This window comes from Microtus oregoni, unplaced genomic scaffold (assembly GCF_018167655.1).
Source record: "Microtus oregoni isolate MIOR12 unplaced genomic scaffold, Mior012 000036F_ref0000092, whole genome shotgun sequence".
Taxonomy (NCBI): Eukaryota; Metazoa; Chordata; class Mammalia; order Rodentia; family Cricetidae; genus Microtus; species Microtus oregoni.
In genome coordinates, this window is record NW_024543095.1 from 23,080,022 (window position 1) to 23,100,109 (window position 20,088).

The 20,088-nt window shown below is 41.7% G+C and overlaps 1 protein-coding gene across 1 annotated transcript in view; it reads right to left on the minus strand.

Moving 5' to 3' along the window:
* Cplane1 (ciliogenesis and planar polarity effector 1) overlaps positions 1-20,088 on the minus strand; it is a 94,529-nt gene that overhangs the window by 25,858 nt on the left and 48,583 nt on the right. Inside the window, exons 27-38 of the mRNA XM_041631271.1 lie at positions 18,736-18,878; positions 17,934-18,097; positions 17,153-17,223; positions 16,469-16,545; positions 13,565-13,642; positions 11,201-11,393; positions 8,992-9,276; positions 7,355-8,089; positions 4,812-4,969; positions 3,894-4,023; positions 2,588-2,642; positions 1,014-1,118 (exon numbers count right to left, since the gene is read on the minus strand). Of these exons, the coding sequence (XP_041487205.1) occupies positions 1,014-1,118; positions 2,588-2,642; positions 3,894-4,023; positions 4,812-4,969; positions 7,355-8,089; positions 8,992-9,276; positions 11,201-11,393; positions 13,565-13,642; positions 16,469-16,545; positions 17,153-17,223; positions 17,934-18,097; positions 18,736-18,878 (2,194 nt within the window). The remainder of the gene's footprint in view (positions 1-1,013; positions 1,119-2,587; positions 2,643-3,893; positions 4,024-4,811; positions 4,970-7,354; positions 8,090-8,991; positions 9,277-11,200; positions 11,394-13,564; positions 13,643-16,468; positions 16,546-17,152; positions 17,224-17,933; positions 18,098-18,735; positions 18,879-20,088) is intronic.

Genomic DNA, 20,088 nt, shown 5'->3' on the forward strand with positions numbered 1-20,088 from the left:
TACTTCACTAGTATCTATTTTATTAGTATGCACAAACTATGCAGTAATATTGAACACACGTGTGTCACCTTCCACAATGCTGCAAATGTACTGTGATGTAAATATAGCACAAAGGAACACCATGCTAGGATGCTCTATGAGTGTCTAAAGGTAACTGGGAATGGGACATGACAGTTAAATTCTCAGGGAAAAGCTAGGAATATGGGAAACCCGGGGACCAGGAGTTCAGATACTATGAAAGGACACTTTTGCTATGCGCTGCACCTAGCTATATGAAATGTATGATTTCATATTTGACATAGCTTGCTATATTATTATATCAACGAGTACTTAAGCATTTTATAAGGAGACAAAGTCCGAGGTGTAATGAATATTTGGAAAGGTTCTGCACACTTCTGACCTCTCAGCCTAACCACAGACTAGTCTTATCCTCAAGCCAGCGTCACCAGCCAGAGCCCCAAGCCTCTCACCCTAGGTCCACATGACCAGTGGAGGAGACTCCTGACCTAGGGTGTCTAATTTGAACATTCTTTATACTCACTTGAGCTCTTTAACAGGCTTGCAATATCTATTTTATGAAAATATCTATTTTATGTTTTACTTAAATTATAAGTTCAGGTTATCATAATGCTATTTCATGTTATCATAAATGCTATTTATAATTTTTCCTAGAAAATTAAGGAGAATAACTTGGGATAAGTAACTAATATCACATAATTTAAAATTCTCTTTAAATTACTGCCTTAAAGAAAATGTATAAATATCTACCAAAGTTTAAAAGACATTATTTGTTAATCACGTGTATATGTGACTATGTATGCTGGCTAAGTAGAGATACCATACCCACAGAGGCCAGAAGACTACATCAGATCCTCTGCAGAATTACAATCACTTGTGAACTTCCCAACACAGATGCTAGAAACTGAAGTCAGTCTGGAAGATATCAAGTGCTCTTAACCACTAAGCTAGGTCTCCTGCTATACATGAACTTTTCAAACATTTAAAGTATTTACCTGGGTCTGTGTTTGTACTTGCATCCTGACTTCCCACAACTTTCTTTCGTACAGAGGCCATGAAATGCAGTCCAGCTGAAGTATGAACATCATCTTCTAACATTTCTTAAACGTAACAAAACACTGAAAGCAATCACTGAGAGGCAGCATATTATTGGAAGCACAGTAATTGGAGGTGTGTGTTGGGATGATATCAAAGTACATTTTCTACATGTGGTGCTGTATAACTACATCTTAAAGACACAGTGAATCGAACCCACACTTGGAGAGGACACAGTGGTCGGGCCCAGAAACCTAGAGCCTTCTCCTCTAGCTGATGAAGATCCAGTAGAAGCAATGTGATCAGATCGCTACTGGAAAAACCCACCCCACCAGAGGAAGGCAGAGTTGAATGAATAAAACCAGAGACAATCAGATAAGGCTTCTGTAGCTGTGTTACAAGGGAGGTAAGAAAGGCTGAGACTGGCTGGCTGAGTAGAAGTAAGGAAAAGTAAAAGGTAGAATTTGGAGGTTGTCATTTGGTTGGTATTAATATAAATGGAGACAGAGAACATAGCAAGGGGAAAAAAAAAAAAAGCAGTTGGGCAGGAAAGACAATGAAATCCGGCTTCACGAGTTACAAGTGGTCTTTCCCCCAGCAGAGAAGCTTGGCAGGAGTAGAATCCAAGTACCAAGTATATTATGGCAGGCTGAGTTAGACTGAGATTCTACAAGGAGATGGCCTACAAAGACTAGATGGAATAAGAGAATAATACTGGGCAGTGGTGGCGCACACCTTTAATCCCAGCACTTGGGAGGCAAAGGCAGGCGGATCTCTGTGAGTTTGAGGCCAGCCTGATCTACAACAGCTAGTTCCAGGACAGGTTCCAAAGCTACAGACAAACCATGTCTAGGAAAAAAAGAGACAGACGGAGACAGAGACTAACAATTACACATAATAAATTAGGTATAATAATATAGACATAAAACAACTGAGTATATAAACACATAGTTGGTTATTAGTTGCTCTTAGTTTCAGGCAGTTCGCAACTTAGAAGTTCTTAAATAAGAGTGAGCAAGAGTGGGCTTTTTTTTTTTCTTTTTCTTACAAGAGCTGCTTTGCTGGGGAGGGAGGCATGCCTGTAATCCCAGCACTTGGGAGACAGAGGCAGAGGCAAGTAGATTACTTATTTTGAGGCCAGCCTAGTCTACAGAGTCCAGGACAGTCTGCCTCAAAAAAACAAAAAACAAAACAAACAAACAAACAAAACACCAAAGGGGAAAAAAAGAATCCTGTGGTCATGGTGTCTCTTCACAGCAAACAGAACACTGACTAAGATAGTAACTTAGTCTCAGTTTTATATTACATTTATTCCTTCCCTCTCCCACCCCAAAAAAGTTTCTCTGTGTGTAGCTCTGGCTGTTTTGGATCCTGATTTATAGACCAGGCTGGCCTCTAACTCGGAGATCCACCTGCCTTTGCCTCCTAAGTGCTGGAATTAAAGGTGTGTGTCACCACCGCTCAGCCTTATTATATTTATTTCTAAAAAGCTGACTTAACATTAAACTTAGACATTAATCATGTGTATACATACCGAAAGGAATGTCAAATTTTTCCAAAGGCTGAGAATCACCATGTCCTAGTTGTTCCTAAATAGAGCCAAACAATGTATTAATAACTCAAAGGTGTTTATTATTTTGGAAAAAAGTCCATCTAATAGCTATAAAAATTGAATTCAAAGTTACAGGTTTACTTTTCATTATTTTAGGCCTAACTGTTTACTCTGTCAAAACAAGTGTATAAGAGTTCATAAAATCCATTTGTCAAGTAATAAAACAGTATTATCAATTTAATACCAACTTACTTACTTACTTTATTTATTTATTTTGGTTTTTCGAGACAGGGTTTCTCTGTGGCTTTGGAGCCTGTCCTGGAACTAGCTCTTGTAGACCAGGCTGGTCTCGAACTCACAGAGATCCGCCTGCCTCTGCCTCCTGAGTGCTGGGATTAAAGACGTGCGCCACCATTGCCCGGCTAATACCAACTTACTAATTACCATGTATAGGTCTCCCCAGCAGAGCAGACTTGACACCCAAACTGTACCTCTATCCTACTAAACTCCTCAATAGACTCGAAAGATATTTAGTATCTCTGTACATGGTCATGAGGACTCGATGAAAAGGCAAGGCTTTTAAACATACATGATTGAAATTATGTATCTCTTTAATGTTTTTTTCCAAATTCAGAATGAATGCTTAAAGAGATTTGACTTATAAAATAGGTTATAAAGCAAATGTACCTGGATAAGCCTGGAGGCTTCTCAGCCTCCAAGAGGAAATGATAACATCATACACCATGAGCATTAAGACAGAAAATTAAGAGAAAAACCCAGAGTGACTTCTACACAGCAGTCACCAGGCAGATCACACACCATATGCATTAAGACGGAAGAAAACCCAGAGTGACTTTTTAAAAAAAAGATTTATTTATTATGTATACAGTGTTCTGCCTGCACACCAGAAGAGGGTACCAGATATCATTTATAGATGGTTATAATCCACCATGTGGTTGCTGGGAACTAAACTCAGGACCTTTGGAGGAACAGTCAGTGCTCTTAACCTCTGAGCCATCTCTCCAGCCCCCACCCCCAGAGTGACTTCTACATAGCGTCACCAGGCAGATGTGCTAAGCTGCCGTTTTCAGTTTGTCGTCCAGTTGTTTCTCATGTTCACACTGAGTGTGTCTGTGTGTGGAGGGAATCAGTAGAGCTCAGGTGTATAATGACGGCCAGACCCTTCAGACCACAGCCTGAACCTTGCAGCAACCAGGCTACACAGCCACAAAGAAATACCAAAGTGCTCCATGCAAGTTAGGGATGGATTACTGCAGCTGCTCTGTACCTTGGGCTCCGTGATGACTTCCGAGCCGTTACTAATGAGGGACTCCTCTGGTCGGAAACTAACACTTGGTTTCCCTCTTGGCTTCTGAGCTCTTCCTTCCTGTAGCTCTCTTTCAGCTCGTCTGCTCCGCCTGACAGAGACAACAGCACAGAACATGATTTCCCTCACAGTAACTTCAGGTTCTCATTTGTGTCTTGACACTTGAAAACAACTGCTGAAAATCCATGTCACTAAGGCTTAACTAAACTAGCAAGAGACTCCGCAGGAACACACGGGCACGGGTGCCCCTGAACTGAGCACTCTGACTTGGTCGCTAACATGTGGAAACAGGTGTACACGTCTGGAACATGGTAGAAGCTGGCGGCGGAAGCCCTATGGAAACCTCCTCTAAGCCCCTTGAGGAGGCTAAGTAAAAGCCTCAGCAAGGAGAGCTCAACACTGGAAGAACCAGCACTGGTAAATTTGAACACGTGTTCTGTACTCATAACATACTAATCAACAAGTCTTCAACATCCGCTGCAGGTCAAAGACTGTCATGAGCTCTCTTCAGTTCGACTTGGGAAACACATCTCTTAGTGCCGAGACACTTCCTACCATCACCGACACTCCTGCACCTTCTACACTTTGGGGGATACATGGTGAAGCGAGGAAAGGTAAATATTGATTCAAAGAGCTAACTGTTCACGGAATTTTACTTGATCCCAAAAATTAGTACTACAGAACATTCTGTCACAGAAACATGGAGAAAAGTGCTCCAACCCATGAAAAGTAAGAAAGAAAAATGGAGAGGGGGGAAATCTTCCCTCACCGCGAGATTAGCTGACACTACGAACTACATTCCTATGAAGGAACTAAAGCAGGACCATTGTTAGGATCCAGGCATACAACACATCAGGTAACATTTCATGCAGAACTCGCCTCTTCTTTCCTTGTGTTATTTTAGATGGTTCCGTGTTGACCTTTAGAAGCTGAAGATGCCCAGAATCACCTTGTTCAAACACATTATGTGCTAGTTTTTGCTGGCTCCTTTTAAATGCCATGAGGTTTTCAAGTGGGATAAGTTGTGGCTTCTTGTACTACAGAAAGAAAGCATAACAACTCAAATACACAATTATGTTGAAAAAACAAAGAAAACATGTTTAAATTTAACTAAGACACATAAGAGACAGAACACTGACTTGGACAGGAAGAATGAATATCCGCATTTTAGACAATTAGAGAGGGTCGTTAAGTTTCATATAGGTCTTTTTTACTTCCTTCCCTGGAGACTGGCTCAGGGCCTTGAGGATGCTGAGCCACGGCTTGAAAGAAAACTCAGTGGCATCCTTTGCCCTCAACTGAGCCATCTTGTTTCCTCCTCTTCTAAATTGCATTTCCATATAAAATATTCCTCCCTGTGAGGGAAATATATGTAGGGCTATATTATAAATATATATTGACTGTAAATACAAGAGGCAGGATGAAGTGGCTTGGAGACTATAGATGGAGGAAGCATATCAGCATATGCTGATAGCCCTAAACAGGGCCAGGAAAACCTGTGGTAATAATAAAATTGTTCTCAAAATCTTTAATGTCCTCCTCTGTTTATAGTATGTTCAGAACAGGTGTGGCTGATACTTCCTCTAATGAATAACCCTTACTTTCTGGTTTTTTTTTTTTTTTTTTTTTTTTTTGGTTTTTTCGAGACAAGGTTTCTCTGTGGTTTTGGAGCCTGTCCTGGAACTAGCTCTGTAGACCAGGCTGGTCTCGAACTCACAGAGATCCGCCTGCCTCTGCCTCCTGAGTGCTGGGATTACAGGCGTGCGCCACCACCACCCGGCCAACCCTTACTTTCTGTAGCAGCACCTGTGGTGGTAAAGTGTACCTGAGAACAAGTCACTCAATCGCTGCCCTAATACAAGTCAGAAGCTCAACCATCGTAAGTTGGTAAGTCAAAGACAGTGTCTTTGAAGAGGACTTGGTATGTTTATAAAGCTACTGTCTCATTGCTGGAAAGCTACTGACAAACTTCCATGTGCTTAAAAACTTTTATCTGAAACGAATTTGAAGATGATGGTGTCACAATTGCTAAGAACTTCAAGCACACCATGTGCACTGACTACACACACTCTCTCTGGTCAATTGTATTTTACTTATATCTTTTTGTTGTTGTTGTTGTTGTTGTTTATATTTAGAGACAGAGTTTCTCTGTAGCTTGAAGCCTGTCCTGGAACTAGCTCTTGTAGATCGGGCTGGCCAAACTCACAGAGATCCTCCTGCCTCTGCCTCCTGAGTACAGGGATTAAAGGCGTGCGCCCCACTATCCGGCTATTTTATTTATATCTTATGTATGCAAAAATATACATAAAAGAGTGTAAATTCTGGCATTTATATTAAAAACCTAAAATATTTAAGATGTAAAATAATTTAAAACCTGAATTCTATGCTACTGTCTGTAACAGAAGAATTATTTTAAGAAAAAGGCTGGTAAAGCCAGGTGGTGGTAGCAAATGCCTTTAATTCCAGCACTTGGAAGGCAGAGGCAGGCGGATCTCTGTGAGTTTGAGGCCAGCTTGGTCTATAAAGCCAGTTCCAGGGTACCCAGGACTGTTACACAAAGAAACCCTGTCGCAATAAACAACAGCAACAAAGAAGTAGGTAAAGCACTTGCTGCCAAGCAATGACAGATTCTGTTCCCCAGAACCCACACGGTAGGGACAACCAGTCCATGCCTCTAACATTCAACTGTGTACACATGTATGCACACTATGCTGCACGGTTCTGTGTCAACATGGCCCAATATAAAAATTGTCCTCAGAGGAGGGAACCTCAATTAAGAAAATGCATCCAAGGGCCTGGCAGTGGTGGCACACGCCTTTAATCCCAGCACTCGGGAGGCAGAGGCAGGCAGAGCTCTGTGAGTTCGAGGCCAGCCTGGTCCACAGGAGCTAGTTAGCCAGGGCTGTTACACAGAGAAACCCCTTCTCAAAGAGAAAGAAAGAAAGAAAGAAAGAAAGAAAGAAAGAAAGAAAATGCCTCCATTAGACTGGGCTGTAGGCAAGCCTACAGAGCATTTTCTTAATCAGCGTTCAATGGGAGAGGCCCCAGTCCATTGTGTGTAGTACCAATCTTGGACTGGTGGTCCAGGGTTCTACAAAAAAGCAGACCGAGCAACCCAGTAAGAGTACCTCTCCATGGCCTCAGCTCAGCTCCTGCTTCCAGGTTCCTGCCCTGTTTGATTTCCTGTCCTGACTTCAATGGTGAACTTTAAGTGATGAAGTGGTGTAAGCCAAATAAACCCTTTCCTCCATGAATTGCTTTTGGTCATGGTGTTTCATGCCAGCAATAGTAGCCCTAACTAAGACATATATACTCAGTATAAATAGACGTTAAAACATGTTCTTGAGCGCTCACAGAACATACAGAGTTTGCAGCATGGGAAAACACAACAGCTTGTCAATCACCACACACAAAGTCATTACCGTGTTCTCCGGGGGCAAACATGAATGAAGCAATGATAGCTGTGGATTTTGTTTTCTTTCTGGGTCACATTTGGTAGGTACTGAGGGCAATCTCGATGGTGATGAGAATATACAAGGTGGCTTGGACTGCAGGTGTAATAAAGGAAGTCCAAAAGAATTCTGAGGAGCTGTCTCAGGGAGCCCTGCTTTAACATCAAACACACTTTCTTGTTTTATAAATACTGAAGAAGCCTGCCGAGGTGTCCAGTGGTGTCCAACATACTGATCCAAGTTCGCATGCTGAGGGGTGTCTCTGAGGACAGCATCCGCCTTGTTCATGGCTTCCACACTGTAGTGGCTTGGATTTGAGTGGCATGGTGAGGTAGGCTGCACTATTCTCTGAGACAGAGGAGGCTGGCAAGAATCAGATAATCCCCAAGCCTCTTTTGGTTGGGCCTGAGGTCTCAAAGGAACCTCTGGAATTCTTCCTAGAGGTAAGGAGAGGGGCTTGAATTCACGCTTGGGCTGAAAATGAAGCAGGGGAAAACCACTCCCAGGAGTAACTGCTCTGGCCAGCGGGATCAGCTGTGGTGCCCTCTGGACAGCAGCAGGGGTGAACAGGAGCTGGAGGCCAGTGTCTCCAGCAGGAGTGCGAGAAAATGAAGTGGGTTCCAAGCTTCGAGATGCTCCAGTTTGTCCTCTCATCTTAGGCTGGCCATCTAATTGACACAAAGGAATACTCCCATGTGCAATGTTCTGAGAGAAAAATAATATATAAATTTATACTATATTATAATTGTTTTGTAAATAATATCAAGTATGATGTAAATGGATAGCATGTTAGAAAAATTGCTAAAAATTACATTTATTCCAATAACAAAAAGCCAGTGATTAATCGAATAGGACACAAATGCTACTTTGTGTGTGTGTGTGTGTGTGTGTGTGTGTGTGTGAGCACACGTGCACATCTGTAATGTGCCTTAATTGTTAACCTGACACAACCTAGAATCACGAGGGAAAACAGTTTCAATAAGAGACTGTCTACAGTGGGTTGAATATGTCTGTGGAAGATTCTCTAAGATAACTCACATGGGAAGACCCAGGCCACAGTGGGCGGCACCATTCCCTAGGCATGGGAAATGATGCTGAGCATAAGCAAGTAAGGCATGTTTTTGTCCCTCTTTACTCTTGACTGTGGATGGGATATGACAAGATACTTCAGGTTCCTTCTACTTTGACCTACAATGAACTGCAAAGTGAGATAAACCCTTTCTCCCCCAAGTTACTTTTTTCAGGTTATTTTATGAGAGGAACAGAAATAAAACCAGAATAGAATGCTTGAGGGTCCATGTGCAGGTAGAGACCATAGGACCATCTTGGGTGTCATCAGGTACCATCCATTGTTGTTGTTTTGATTTTTATTATTTTAAAACAGGGTCTCTAATTAGCCAAGAACTCACCAAGTAGGTTAGACAAGCTTGAGGTGAGCCCAGGGATCTGTCACTACCTCCCCAGCACTGGGATTGGGTGTGCACCATGACTGACTTTTCTTTAACACTGGTTCTAGGGAATGAACTTCAAACATTTAAAACCTCAGACATGAACTTCTGCCAATTGAGCTGTCTTTTCCGTTCTAATGGTATCTTAGTGTAAATTACCTCTGCATTTCCATTACTGTCCTGATCAGGTTGGCTGACTCCTCCATGGTCTGGTGGGCTGTTCTTGCCAGGCTCCCGGCTACATTCTCCCATGGACTCTGGGTGAGTGAAAACTCTCTGTCTGCTATTGACCTCAGAAGCACAACCACTCCTTGCGGGCTTTGATGCTGGGCTTTCCCCAGCATGTGCAGGATGAACCTGCTGGAGAAGCCCATGCATGTCTGGGAGATTAGCAAAGGACGGTCCTACTATTTGCATCAGGCTCAGGAAATTGATCTGCTGCAGCTAGAATAAAACAAAATAATGCAAAATAATGCCTTAAACACAAGGAAAAGGCCGGGAAGTGGTGGCATAAGAGACTACAGTCTGCTGTGGAACAACCTTTGTACACTGTGAACATGTATTACTATCACTGGCTAATGAAGAGCCAACTGGCCTATAGCTAGGCAAGAAAAAATTAAATAGGATTTGTGGACAAAAAGGGGGTAAGGTAGAAGAAGTTCGTGAAGTCACCAGGAAACATGGAGAGAAGCTTTATGAACACACTGTGCTAAAAAAAAAAAAAAAAAGTATGGCCAAGTGGTAGAGCATAGATAAGAAATACAGATTAATTTAAGTTATAAGTGTTAGCTAGTAGCAAGCCTAAGCTATTAGCCAAGCATATAACTAATATTAAGTGTGTCTGTGTGGTTACGGGTAGCCAGTGGTCCTGATGAAAACCTCTGCCTACAACAGTCACATATAATATATGGGGCCAAACAATCAAGAGGACACAGTAAACATACGAAGATTTTGTCTAAATAATAACAAAAACAACAACAAAACTAGAGTGGGGAGGTAGCGACAAAGGGACATAGTGAAAATGAGCGAGTAATGGAGAAAGCAAAACAACGCAGCCACGCTCAACCCTGCACAGTAAAACAGTGAACTTGTTAAATGTACAGAGCACTGAGCAGGTAGAACCCCAGCAATTCACACAACAGTTGGAGAAACACTTTTCCCACTTCAAGCTGGCAGCCAGGTAGCATTCCTCTAAGAGGGGTAGAAAGGAACTGGGGAGAAGAAGGACAAAGTCAGATTCCTGGGACTGTGGACATCCTGAAAGAGTATCTCACCAGGACTCCTACGTTCGGTGAGAGATCAGTGCCAAGAATCACTAATATAAAATGGAATATAAGACATAAAGATACCGGCCAGGCAGTGGTGGTGCACGCCTTTAAAACCAGCACTTGGGAGGCAGAGGCAGGTGGATCTCTGTGAGTTCAAGGCCAGCCAGGTCTACAAGAGCTAGTTCCAGGACAACCAGGGGTATTACACAGAGAAACTGTGTCTCGAAAAACATAACAAAAACAAACAAACAAAAATATAAGATACCTAAACATAGACATGAGTAGAGGATTAGGTATGAGGGAAATTATGAGGTAAGAGGAAAAAGGGGGGCCAGAGAGATGACTCAGTAGCTAAGAGCATATGCTATTCTTGCAGAAGACCTGAGTGGGTTCCCAGCACTCACACCAGACAGCTCACAGCTGACCTATAACCCAGCTCCAAGGGATCTGACCATCTCCTCTGGCAACTACATTCACATGCACATCCTCTACAGGGATATACACATAATTAAAAATAAAAATAATATGGCTTTAAAAAGCAATAAACATAAATAAAACTATTGGTTGAAAGAAAACAATGTGCTTAGGGGGAAAAGAAAGACAAAAGAAGTCAAAGCGAACAGTCTTTTGAAATGCCAGATACTTTTGGCCCAAGACAAAATTAGGTTCAAAAAACTTTTATAGAAAATACATTCGGCTGGGTGCTGGAGAGATGGCTCAGAGATTAAGAGCATTGCCTGCTCTTCCAAAGGTCCTGAGTTCAATTCCCGGCAACCACATGGTGGCTCACAACCATCTGTAATGGGGTCTGGCCTGCAGACATACACACAAACAGAATATTGTATACATAACAAATAAATAAGTATTTAAAAAAAAAAAGAAAATACATTCGGAATTTTTTTTGAAGATCTGATTTGATCTACCTGACACCTCACCCAAAATACCCAGAAAAATAAGTCACACATATCTTACTACAGGTCCAGAGGAGAATTGTAAGAGCAGAGAAAGGCATGGAATTCACTTTGACTAGTCCATTTCTACGAGTTTGCTAATTTTAAGCTGTATCATGTGTATATTTATTTACGTAGTCAAATGCTCACCTGAACTAATTTAAACATCTCTTCCTGAAGCATCTGCCTAACAGAATCAGAAGAATCTGGTAAGTGAACCCTGTGTTCGTGTCTCTGAGTCTCCTGAGGTGTGGGGACAGGTGTTTGTGAAGCACCATGGGCTCCGCTCGACATGAGCGGTGGAACTGAGGAAGATCTCTCTTTAAGTTCAGAAATCTGTGCACTGTGGAAAAACATTCAAATAAAAAATACATTAATCAACATCAGAAATCCCCAATTAGATACAATGACCTAAATACTTAGACACTATTTTTCTTTGGGTCTGAAGGTTACTCAAGTGATTCAGGGCTCTCCCCATCATCTGAATGTCTGCAGGTGTCCTTCCCAGAACAGCCCACCCTGGCTCCGGAAGGCAGCAAGCCTGAGACCTCTTTAACCATAGAGACCTTGGATTGAAATGCTAACTAAAATTAACAACTGAAAAGAGACTTAAGGGGCTGGAGAGATGGTTCAGCAGTCAAGAGCACTGGCTGCTCTTCCAGAGCACCTGGGTTCAATTCCCAGCACCCACATGGAAGCTCACAATTGTCTTTTAACTCCAGTTCCAGGGCATCTGACACCTTTATACCAATGCATATAAAAAAAAAGTTAAATAAATTATTAAAAGAAAGAAAACAGAGTTAAAACAAAATGGAAAAAACATTTAATTCTAAGATTATCAGCACAAATGACATGATTATTATTAAGCATGAAACCACAGAACTGTGAACATTTCAAACAAACCAGTTTCCATTATAATTAACCATAAAAATACTTATTAAAACTAAAAATTAAAGACCAAAGCAAGTTCTTTGGTCTCTTTTGGACAAAACAATTATTAGGAAATGGTTCCTTAACCATAAGTCTCTAGTATTTCATTTTATTCTTTTCGTTCTGTTTATCTCCCTTCTCCCCTTCCTTCCTCCCCCCATGTCTCTCCTTTCTTTCAATAGAGCCTCTCTATGTAGCCCTGGCTGACCTGGAACTTACAAACTGCACCCCAAGTGTTAGGATTAAAAGCATGCACCACCACATCCAACCTTCCCAGTATTTTCTAAGCAAACAAATTTTATAAGCTAATTAAGGGAATAAGTAAGTATAATATTCAAATAAATTAGTAATTGTTTACAAACAGAACATACAAAATTGCATGTAGATTTGAACTTATACTCATTCCCTTCAGCACCAACATTTTCCCTTTGTTGTGCAATGAACATGCTTAAAAACAAACTGCATTTATATGACAGATCTATGACAACTGACGAGACAATTCTAACACAGCTTCATTGGGCTGTACTTCCAACACTAGCAAGGGGATCCATTCTAATTACGTGAACTTTTTCCTTTAGCAAAACTGTACTGAATTTTCCTTCTAACTCAGCAAAATTTCCAAGCACTCAGTTTAACCTTTGTAGGAAAATTAAAAAGACAAAAACTGGAAAACCTAAAGAGAATTAACTTTTCAGCCACTGCAGCCTGATCTCTCTGACCTGATCTCAGAAGCTCATCTGGGTTGGCCCAGAGCACTGGGCTAAGGACATAGCTCAGTGGCAGACAGCTTATCTAGCCTGCTTGAGGCTCTAGGTTAAACACCCAGTAGTGCAAAATGAGGGAAAGAATACCAAAATGAGCTAAAAGCATTTCTTATGCTATTAGTTGTCAGAAGATGAATGGGAGCAATAATATTTCAATAATATATATATATATATATATATATTACAGATTTCTGTTGGACTTGAAATGATTGTCCCAATATAGTTCCACATGTCTTCAAAACACAGATGGTATAGGAAAATCTATAAATAATTGAGATGGGGCTGGAGAGATGGCTCAGAGGTTAAGAGCATTGTCTGCTCTTCCAAAGGTCCTGAGTTCAACTCCCAGCAACCACATGGTGGCTCACAACCATCTGTAATGAGGTCTGGTGCCCTCTTCTGGCCTGCAGGCATACACACAGACAGAATTTTTTTTTTTTTTTTTTTTCGAGACAGGGTTTCTCGTAGCTTTTTGGTTCCTGTCCTGGAACTAGCTCTTTTAGACCAGGCTGGCCTCGAACTCAGAGATCTGCCTGCCTCTGCCTCCCGAGTGCTGGGATTAAAGGCGTGCGCCACCACCGCCCAGCTCAGACAGAATATTGTATACATAACAAACAAATAAATACTTTAAAAATCAATCAATCAATAAATAAATAATTGAGATGTCAAAAACAGTACGCCTATGCAGCTCTTTGCTTATTTCCTTGGTTTTTAGTACAAATACTTAGCAATTATTTCAGACTGGCACAGTAGGTATCAATTCATTCTCTTATTTTTAAAGCATGGTTTCAAAATGGAATAGGAAATAAAAAAATCTTACCTAGAAGCTTCTGAATTTGCATCTATACAAAGTGAAGGAAGAATGGTATGTTCAGAATTTGACAAGGCTTCAATCACACTACAAATAAAAATAAGTGATTAGGACCAAGATACACGCCACATTTCTAAGGTGCACACAACTACAGCCCTGCCACCTACGAATCCAGTCCTCTAATAGTGCTGCAATGCTGAGCTCATAATCACAATCTGTTTACACTGGTCTCCATAGCAATTAGTCACAGATTCAAAACAACAGCAAAGACTCCACGATTTAATACACAATTCGGGCAGCACTGATTGCTCAGCAATGAAAATGTAATCTGAACCTAGGGGACACAAGGTTATCTATGACCCATCGTTCTACAGAATAATGGCACTTTACTCAGACCAAAGAATCTACTGATACATTTGAAACTGTAAAGATTACTGTTCAATCACCAAGACCAGCTGGCCTGGGTCTGGAAAAGCCTGGGATAAAACCGGAGTCTCTGAACATAACGGACAATGAGGACTACTGAGAACTCAAGAACAATGGCACTGGGTTTCTGATCCTACTGCACGTACTGGCTTTGTGGGAGCCTAGGCAGTTTGGATGCTCAACTTACTAGACCTGGATGGAGGTGGGGGGTTCCTTGGACTTCCCACAGGACAGGGAACCCTGATTGCTTTTCGGGCTGAGGGGGGGGGACTTAATTAGGGGAGGGGGAGGGAAATGGGAGGCGGTGGCTGGGAAGAGACAGAAATCTTTAATAAATAAATAAATTAAAAAAAAAGATTACTGTTCAAGAATATCAATATTTCTAATACTTTATAATGTCATCATGGGACATTCAATTAATTCTTTAGTGGACAGGAAATACAGCTCATTTGTAAAGTGTATTTCCAGTATGTGAGAGGCTCTAGAAACAATTTTTAGCACCTCAAGGGGAAACCATTTTAGCTGGGTGTGGTGGCATATGTCTTTAATCCCAGCATTCGAGAGGAAGAAGCAGGAAGAGTATGAATTTGAGGCTAGCTAGAACACAACAAAGTTTTAGGAAATCCAGGTCTACATAGTGAGGCCCTGTCTCAAAAGCAAAAAATTTTGTACTAGCTATTCAAAATAGAAATAAGCCGGGTGGTGGTGATGCACACCCTTAATTCCAGCACTCGGGAGGCACAGACAGGTGGAACTCTGAGTTTGAGGCCAGCCTGGTCTACAAGCCAGGGCTGTTACACAGAGAAACCCTGCCTCAAACAAAAAACAAAAAAACAGAGGCAGAGGCAGGCGGATCTCTGTGAGTTCGAGGCCAGCCTGGTCTACAAGAGCTAGTGCCAGGACAGGCTCCAAAGCTACAGAGAAACCCTGTCTCGAAAAACTAAAAATAAAAAAAAAAAAGAAATAAACAAACTTGGCAAGGAAGAAGTTTATTCACCTCACAGAGCTATAGTTCATCATAGAAGAAAGTCAGAGCAGGAATCTGGAGGCAGGAACTGAAGCAGACACTATGGAGTGAGACAACTCACTGGCGTGCTCCTTCTAGCTTGCTCAGTTTGCTTTCTTGTATAACTCAGGGCCAACTGTCCCCACCCCCACCCCCACCAGTAATCTAGACCTTCCCACACCAATCATTTATCAATAAAATGCCCTACGCCTTACAAGCAATCTGGTAAGTTTTCGAAACTGAGGTTCCTTTTCCCAGATAACTATGGCTTGTATCAAGGTGAGAGAGAGAGAGAGAGAGAGAGAGAGAGAACACCAGACAGACACAGAGAAACACACATAGAAAGACAGAGACATTAAGGCAATCCTAAAATTCTTTGTGTGAGTGTAGTTTGCACAGCATGGTATATGTGAGCATGGGTATGTATGGAGGCCAACAGTCAACCGTGGGTATCATTCCTCAGGGGGTGTTCCTTCTGGTTTTGGGACAGGGTCTCAACAATTAGGTTTGGCTGGTTGGCCAGGAGGTTCTGGGGATCTGCCTATTTAGCCAGCACTGGAGTTGTAAGTGAGCTCTACCATACCTTGCTTTTCACATGGGCCCTAGGGATGAAATTCAGGTCCTGTGCTTATACGATAAGCAGCTTATCCCCAAGCCCCTAAATTTTCAAAAATTCTAAAAATTTAAAAGTCATGTTCAAATTGCAACTTATGAAAATTGCTATTGCTTTCACCTCTCCCTGAAACAAACAGCAGCAAAGTCTGCACGTCTGTGCCTAACGGACAGAATACGGTGACTACAACCCAACAGTGAAGGTCGTGTGCATTCAGATGCACAATGCTTTTGTATTAATTCAATAAGAATAAAATCAGTGTGGACAGACAGTTCCTTAATTAGCAGCTGAATAAACTGGCCTATTTACAGGTACAATTTATTTTGATAAGGCTGACAGTGATAAGAGGACAAAAGTAAAAAAGAAATGATTATTTCTATGAAAATATAACGTTTACCAAAACAACTCCCTGCCATTACAAATTCAAGTTATAATACCAACATAAAATATATATTATAAATTATGAAAAATGTCTAATTTTTTTTTTAAAAAGGCAATAATCACGTTTTCGTGATTTGAATGAGAATGGTCCCCACAGGCTCCTATGTTTGAATGCTTTGTGTCCCGTTGGTGGAACTGTAAGGAGGTGTGGTCATGTTGGAGAAGGTGTGTCATTTGGGGCATGCTTTGAGGTTTTAAAAGGCTTTAAAAGCCCACACCAGACCCAGTGACTCTCTTTCTGCCTGCTGCCTGTGGATCAGGATGCAAAGCATGGATCTCAGCTAGTGCCATGATGATCATGGACTCTGAAACTGAAAGCAAACATCCAACTAAATGTTTTGGTTTAATAAGAGTTGCCTTGGTCACAACATATCTTCACAGCAACAGAACAATGACAAAGACACATATCATTCTTTCTTTTCCTTACCCTTTCTGTTCTGTCAATTTTGTATCCACATTCGTCTCCAGTTCTTTCCTGGGACACTGAGCCTCTTCTGTGTTATGCTATAAAAATCAATAAGGCCCATACTCACAATGAAAACAGGTGAAACACATAGGCATGACCGCTAGTATTTTGAATTTCACATTAAGTATCAGTCTAAAAAGCAAGTGACAAAATGAACCTTAAAAGGTTCATTCCTGCTCTGACCAGGTCCTTATACTGCCTTTAGACCATCAGTATTAGCTACTGAGTCTGTTAAAGTAGATGAGGCATTGCTATAGACTGAAGTTTGATAAATTACATGAAACCTGTGAAAACCACTACAAAATGATGGGAAACTAATGCTTTTTGAAACAGACGTTAAAGTAACAGAGAGACCTATGTTCCGCATGGAAATCTGGTTGTGGGAAAATGAACAGTACACAGAAACTGCAAACCACTGACCCATGCTTCATAGGTCACTCTGGACTAACTCGTTCGAGTACTTCAGGAAACAGATACGTAATACAATCTCAGAGAAAAAAATTCAGCATGTAGACTACAGGTCAGCACATCTATAGCAGACAGCAGCTTTGCCTTAACATACTGTACAATGGGGTTAGCACACGTAGGTGCAATTTCAGCACGAGGCTGAAGTTGCATATTCTTGTATGCTGTTCACTGACTTACCTCTAGTAAGAGCTGTGATGCTGGCATGCAGATGGCAGCACTGGAACCTCTGAGACTCCCAACAGGTCCTTCTAGGATTAGAAATGAAGGGAACACCAACTTTTAAAGATAATCTTTCGCTTTTTCTTTCTCTCTCTAAGGTTTAGGGGATATTACAGGAAACAATATAACAGAAATACTGTCTAACCCCATACAAGTACTTTTCAAAAAACACCTAGACTACTTCCTCTTCATCAGTAGATCCCAGGAGAGCCCCGAGAGACCTTGCGTCAGTCTGACTAAGTCCAGCAAAGCTCCCGGGGTTCTTTCCAAGAGAGGCTCACAAATGGGAAGAGGCTCACAGCTAGGAGAGGTTCAGTTGGTTCACAAGAATCAAGAGGATAAACCACTACCTGGGCATGGCAAGAGATTCAACTCAGAAAGGTACTAACAAAAATGTCCTGCATATTCTTGGTTTTATCTGAAAATCAAGGTACAAGTTAATATGCTCAGCATTTCAAAAAATACTGCTATAACTTTTAGTTCTAGCTGGGCATGGTGGCGCATTATGGAGGCAGAGGCAGGTGGATCTCTGTGAGTCAGAGGTCGGCCTGTTCTATGGAGCTAGTTCCAAGACAGCCAGGGTTCTTACACAGAGAAACCCTGTCTCAAAACGTTAAAAAAAAAATTATTTTAGGTGTAAGTAATGGCAAACATATGTAAGAATGAAAGAGTTATTTTGAATGTTATTAACTTTATGAATTAGTAACATCAAAGGAAATTATGATCTGCAGGAACTGACCGTCACAGTCTGAGATGAGAATATTCACTTCATCATGTGTAAACGTTTCTACTTCTGCATGATTCCCGTCAACACCTACGAATTCTTTCTCAGTCTCATGAGTGACGGTGATAATCTCATCGTCAATTCCTTTCACTTCAGGATTTTCTGCTTCAGCTGGCATTCTGCTAACAAAATGTAGAAATGAAAATTACAACCCATTCTTGGAGACAAACAGCTTCCTTTCATTTAATTTGTTCTTTTCAGCAATGAACAAACTCCATTTTCATATTTTCTATGTCTTTTTTTAAAAATGTATCTTACATTTCTGATACATGGTAGGTCCTAGTTTTCATTTGCTCAAAATACTAGAGTAAATACAGCTAAAAGTAGAGCCCCACAAAGGAGTCTTCACGTTATAGGGCTTTTGCTATGGTATTCATCACAGGCAGGTTCTTGTCTCTCCAAGGCTGCTGTCCAAGGCTTAGCTAATGGAGCAGCACTCCTGGGAGGTGGACAAAGCTGAGAGGCCAGGCCTGTGGGGACGTTCACAGGTCACTGAATACATGCTTTTGAAGAGGGGCTTGAGACCTGGCCAAGAAGTAGGTGGGTTTTCTCTACCATGCACGTCCATCATGATGTGCCACAGACCTAAAGCACTAAGGCCACCAACCATGGCTAAGACAAACCCTTTCTCTGCAAGCTGGCTACCTCACATAGATCATCATGACAGAAAACTGCTGAAATGCTCATTCCGTTCATTTTGAAGCGCTCGAATCTTCCTCTTAACCAACAGCTTTATTGAAATTGAGAAGCAACTTACTTCTGGACGCTCTGACAACATTCATTCTGCTCACTTCTCTCCTCAGCTCCAGCCTGAGCTGCTACAGCAACTGGGGAGTCAACATTAGCGTTGCCCTCCTCCTCAGCGGCTACTTGAGACTCAGGGTAATGACTCTCCGGCACCTAAAGAAAATCAATTACAGAATTCTGAATGGAGTATTGATCCACTTTTTAAAAGTGTACTTTTAAACCATGTTTTATAGAACTGGTTCTCTTATATACTCAGTATTTATTTCCTGCATTTGTACAGCCTATTATATTTGTTTCTGGAAGCAGTGGTCAGTTCTCTATAGTCTACCTGGAAAACGTAAATTTGACTTCCTAAATAAAGCACATAAACCATTTTCCAGCTGGGCAGTGGTGGCGCACACCTTTAATCCCAGTACTTGGGAGGTGGGTCTCTGGATCTCTGAGTTGAAGGTCAGCCTGGGCCACAATGAGTTCCTGGACAGCCAGAGCTACATAGAAAAACCCTGTCTCAAAAATAAAAGAAAACAAAAAAAGCAACTATTCTTTCACATATTTAAGTGACAGTAACTCTGTTTTCGGGCCATAAAACAACAGTAGTAAAAATGGGAAGTACGTATTTCTCTGTTTGCCATTATGATGACATCTGGAAACTGGGGAGAGAGACAGCTCTGTCCACAGGTCCCTTACCAGGTAAGCACAAGGATCCAAGTTTGATGCCTAGAACTCATGTAACAAAGCCAGGTGTGATGACGCACAGCTATAATCCCAGTAATGGACAAGCAGAGAGAATCCCTGGGTTCACTGGTCAGCCAGTCAATCTTCCCAGCAAGTTCTAGGCCAGTGAGAGACCCTGACTGAAAAAACTGGGTAGACAGCGCTTGAGAAATGACATCTAAGGTGACCCAGGCCTCTGCGCGCACATGTGCACACACACACAGATGATGTGGGAGTGTCATATATCAATCTGTTGATTTCATTGGTTAAGTAATAAAGAAACTGCTTGGCTGGCCCTCATAGCTTAAAACATAGGTGGGAGGAGTAAACAGAACAGAATGCTGGGAGGAAGAGGAAGTGAGCTCAGACTAACAGCTCTGCTCTCTGGAGCAGAGACGCCATGCTGCCCGCTCCCGGGCAGACACACGCGATGAAGCTCCGACCCAGGATGGATGTAGGCTAGAATCTACTTGGTAAGCCACCTCGTGGGCTACACTAGAAATGGGCTAGTCCAGGTGCGTGAGTTAGCCGAGAAGAGGCTAGATAGAAATGGGCCAAGCAGTGTTTAAATGAATACAATTTGTGTGTTGTTATTTCGGGGCATAAGCTAGCAGGCGGCCGGGGTGCTGCAAACACAGCCTGCCGCTCT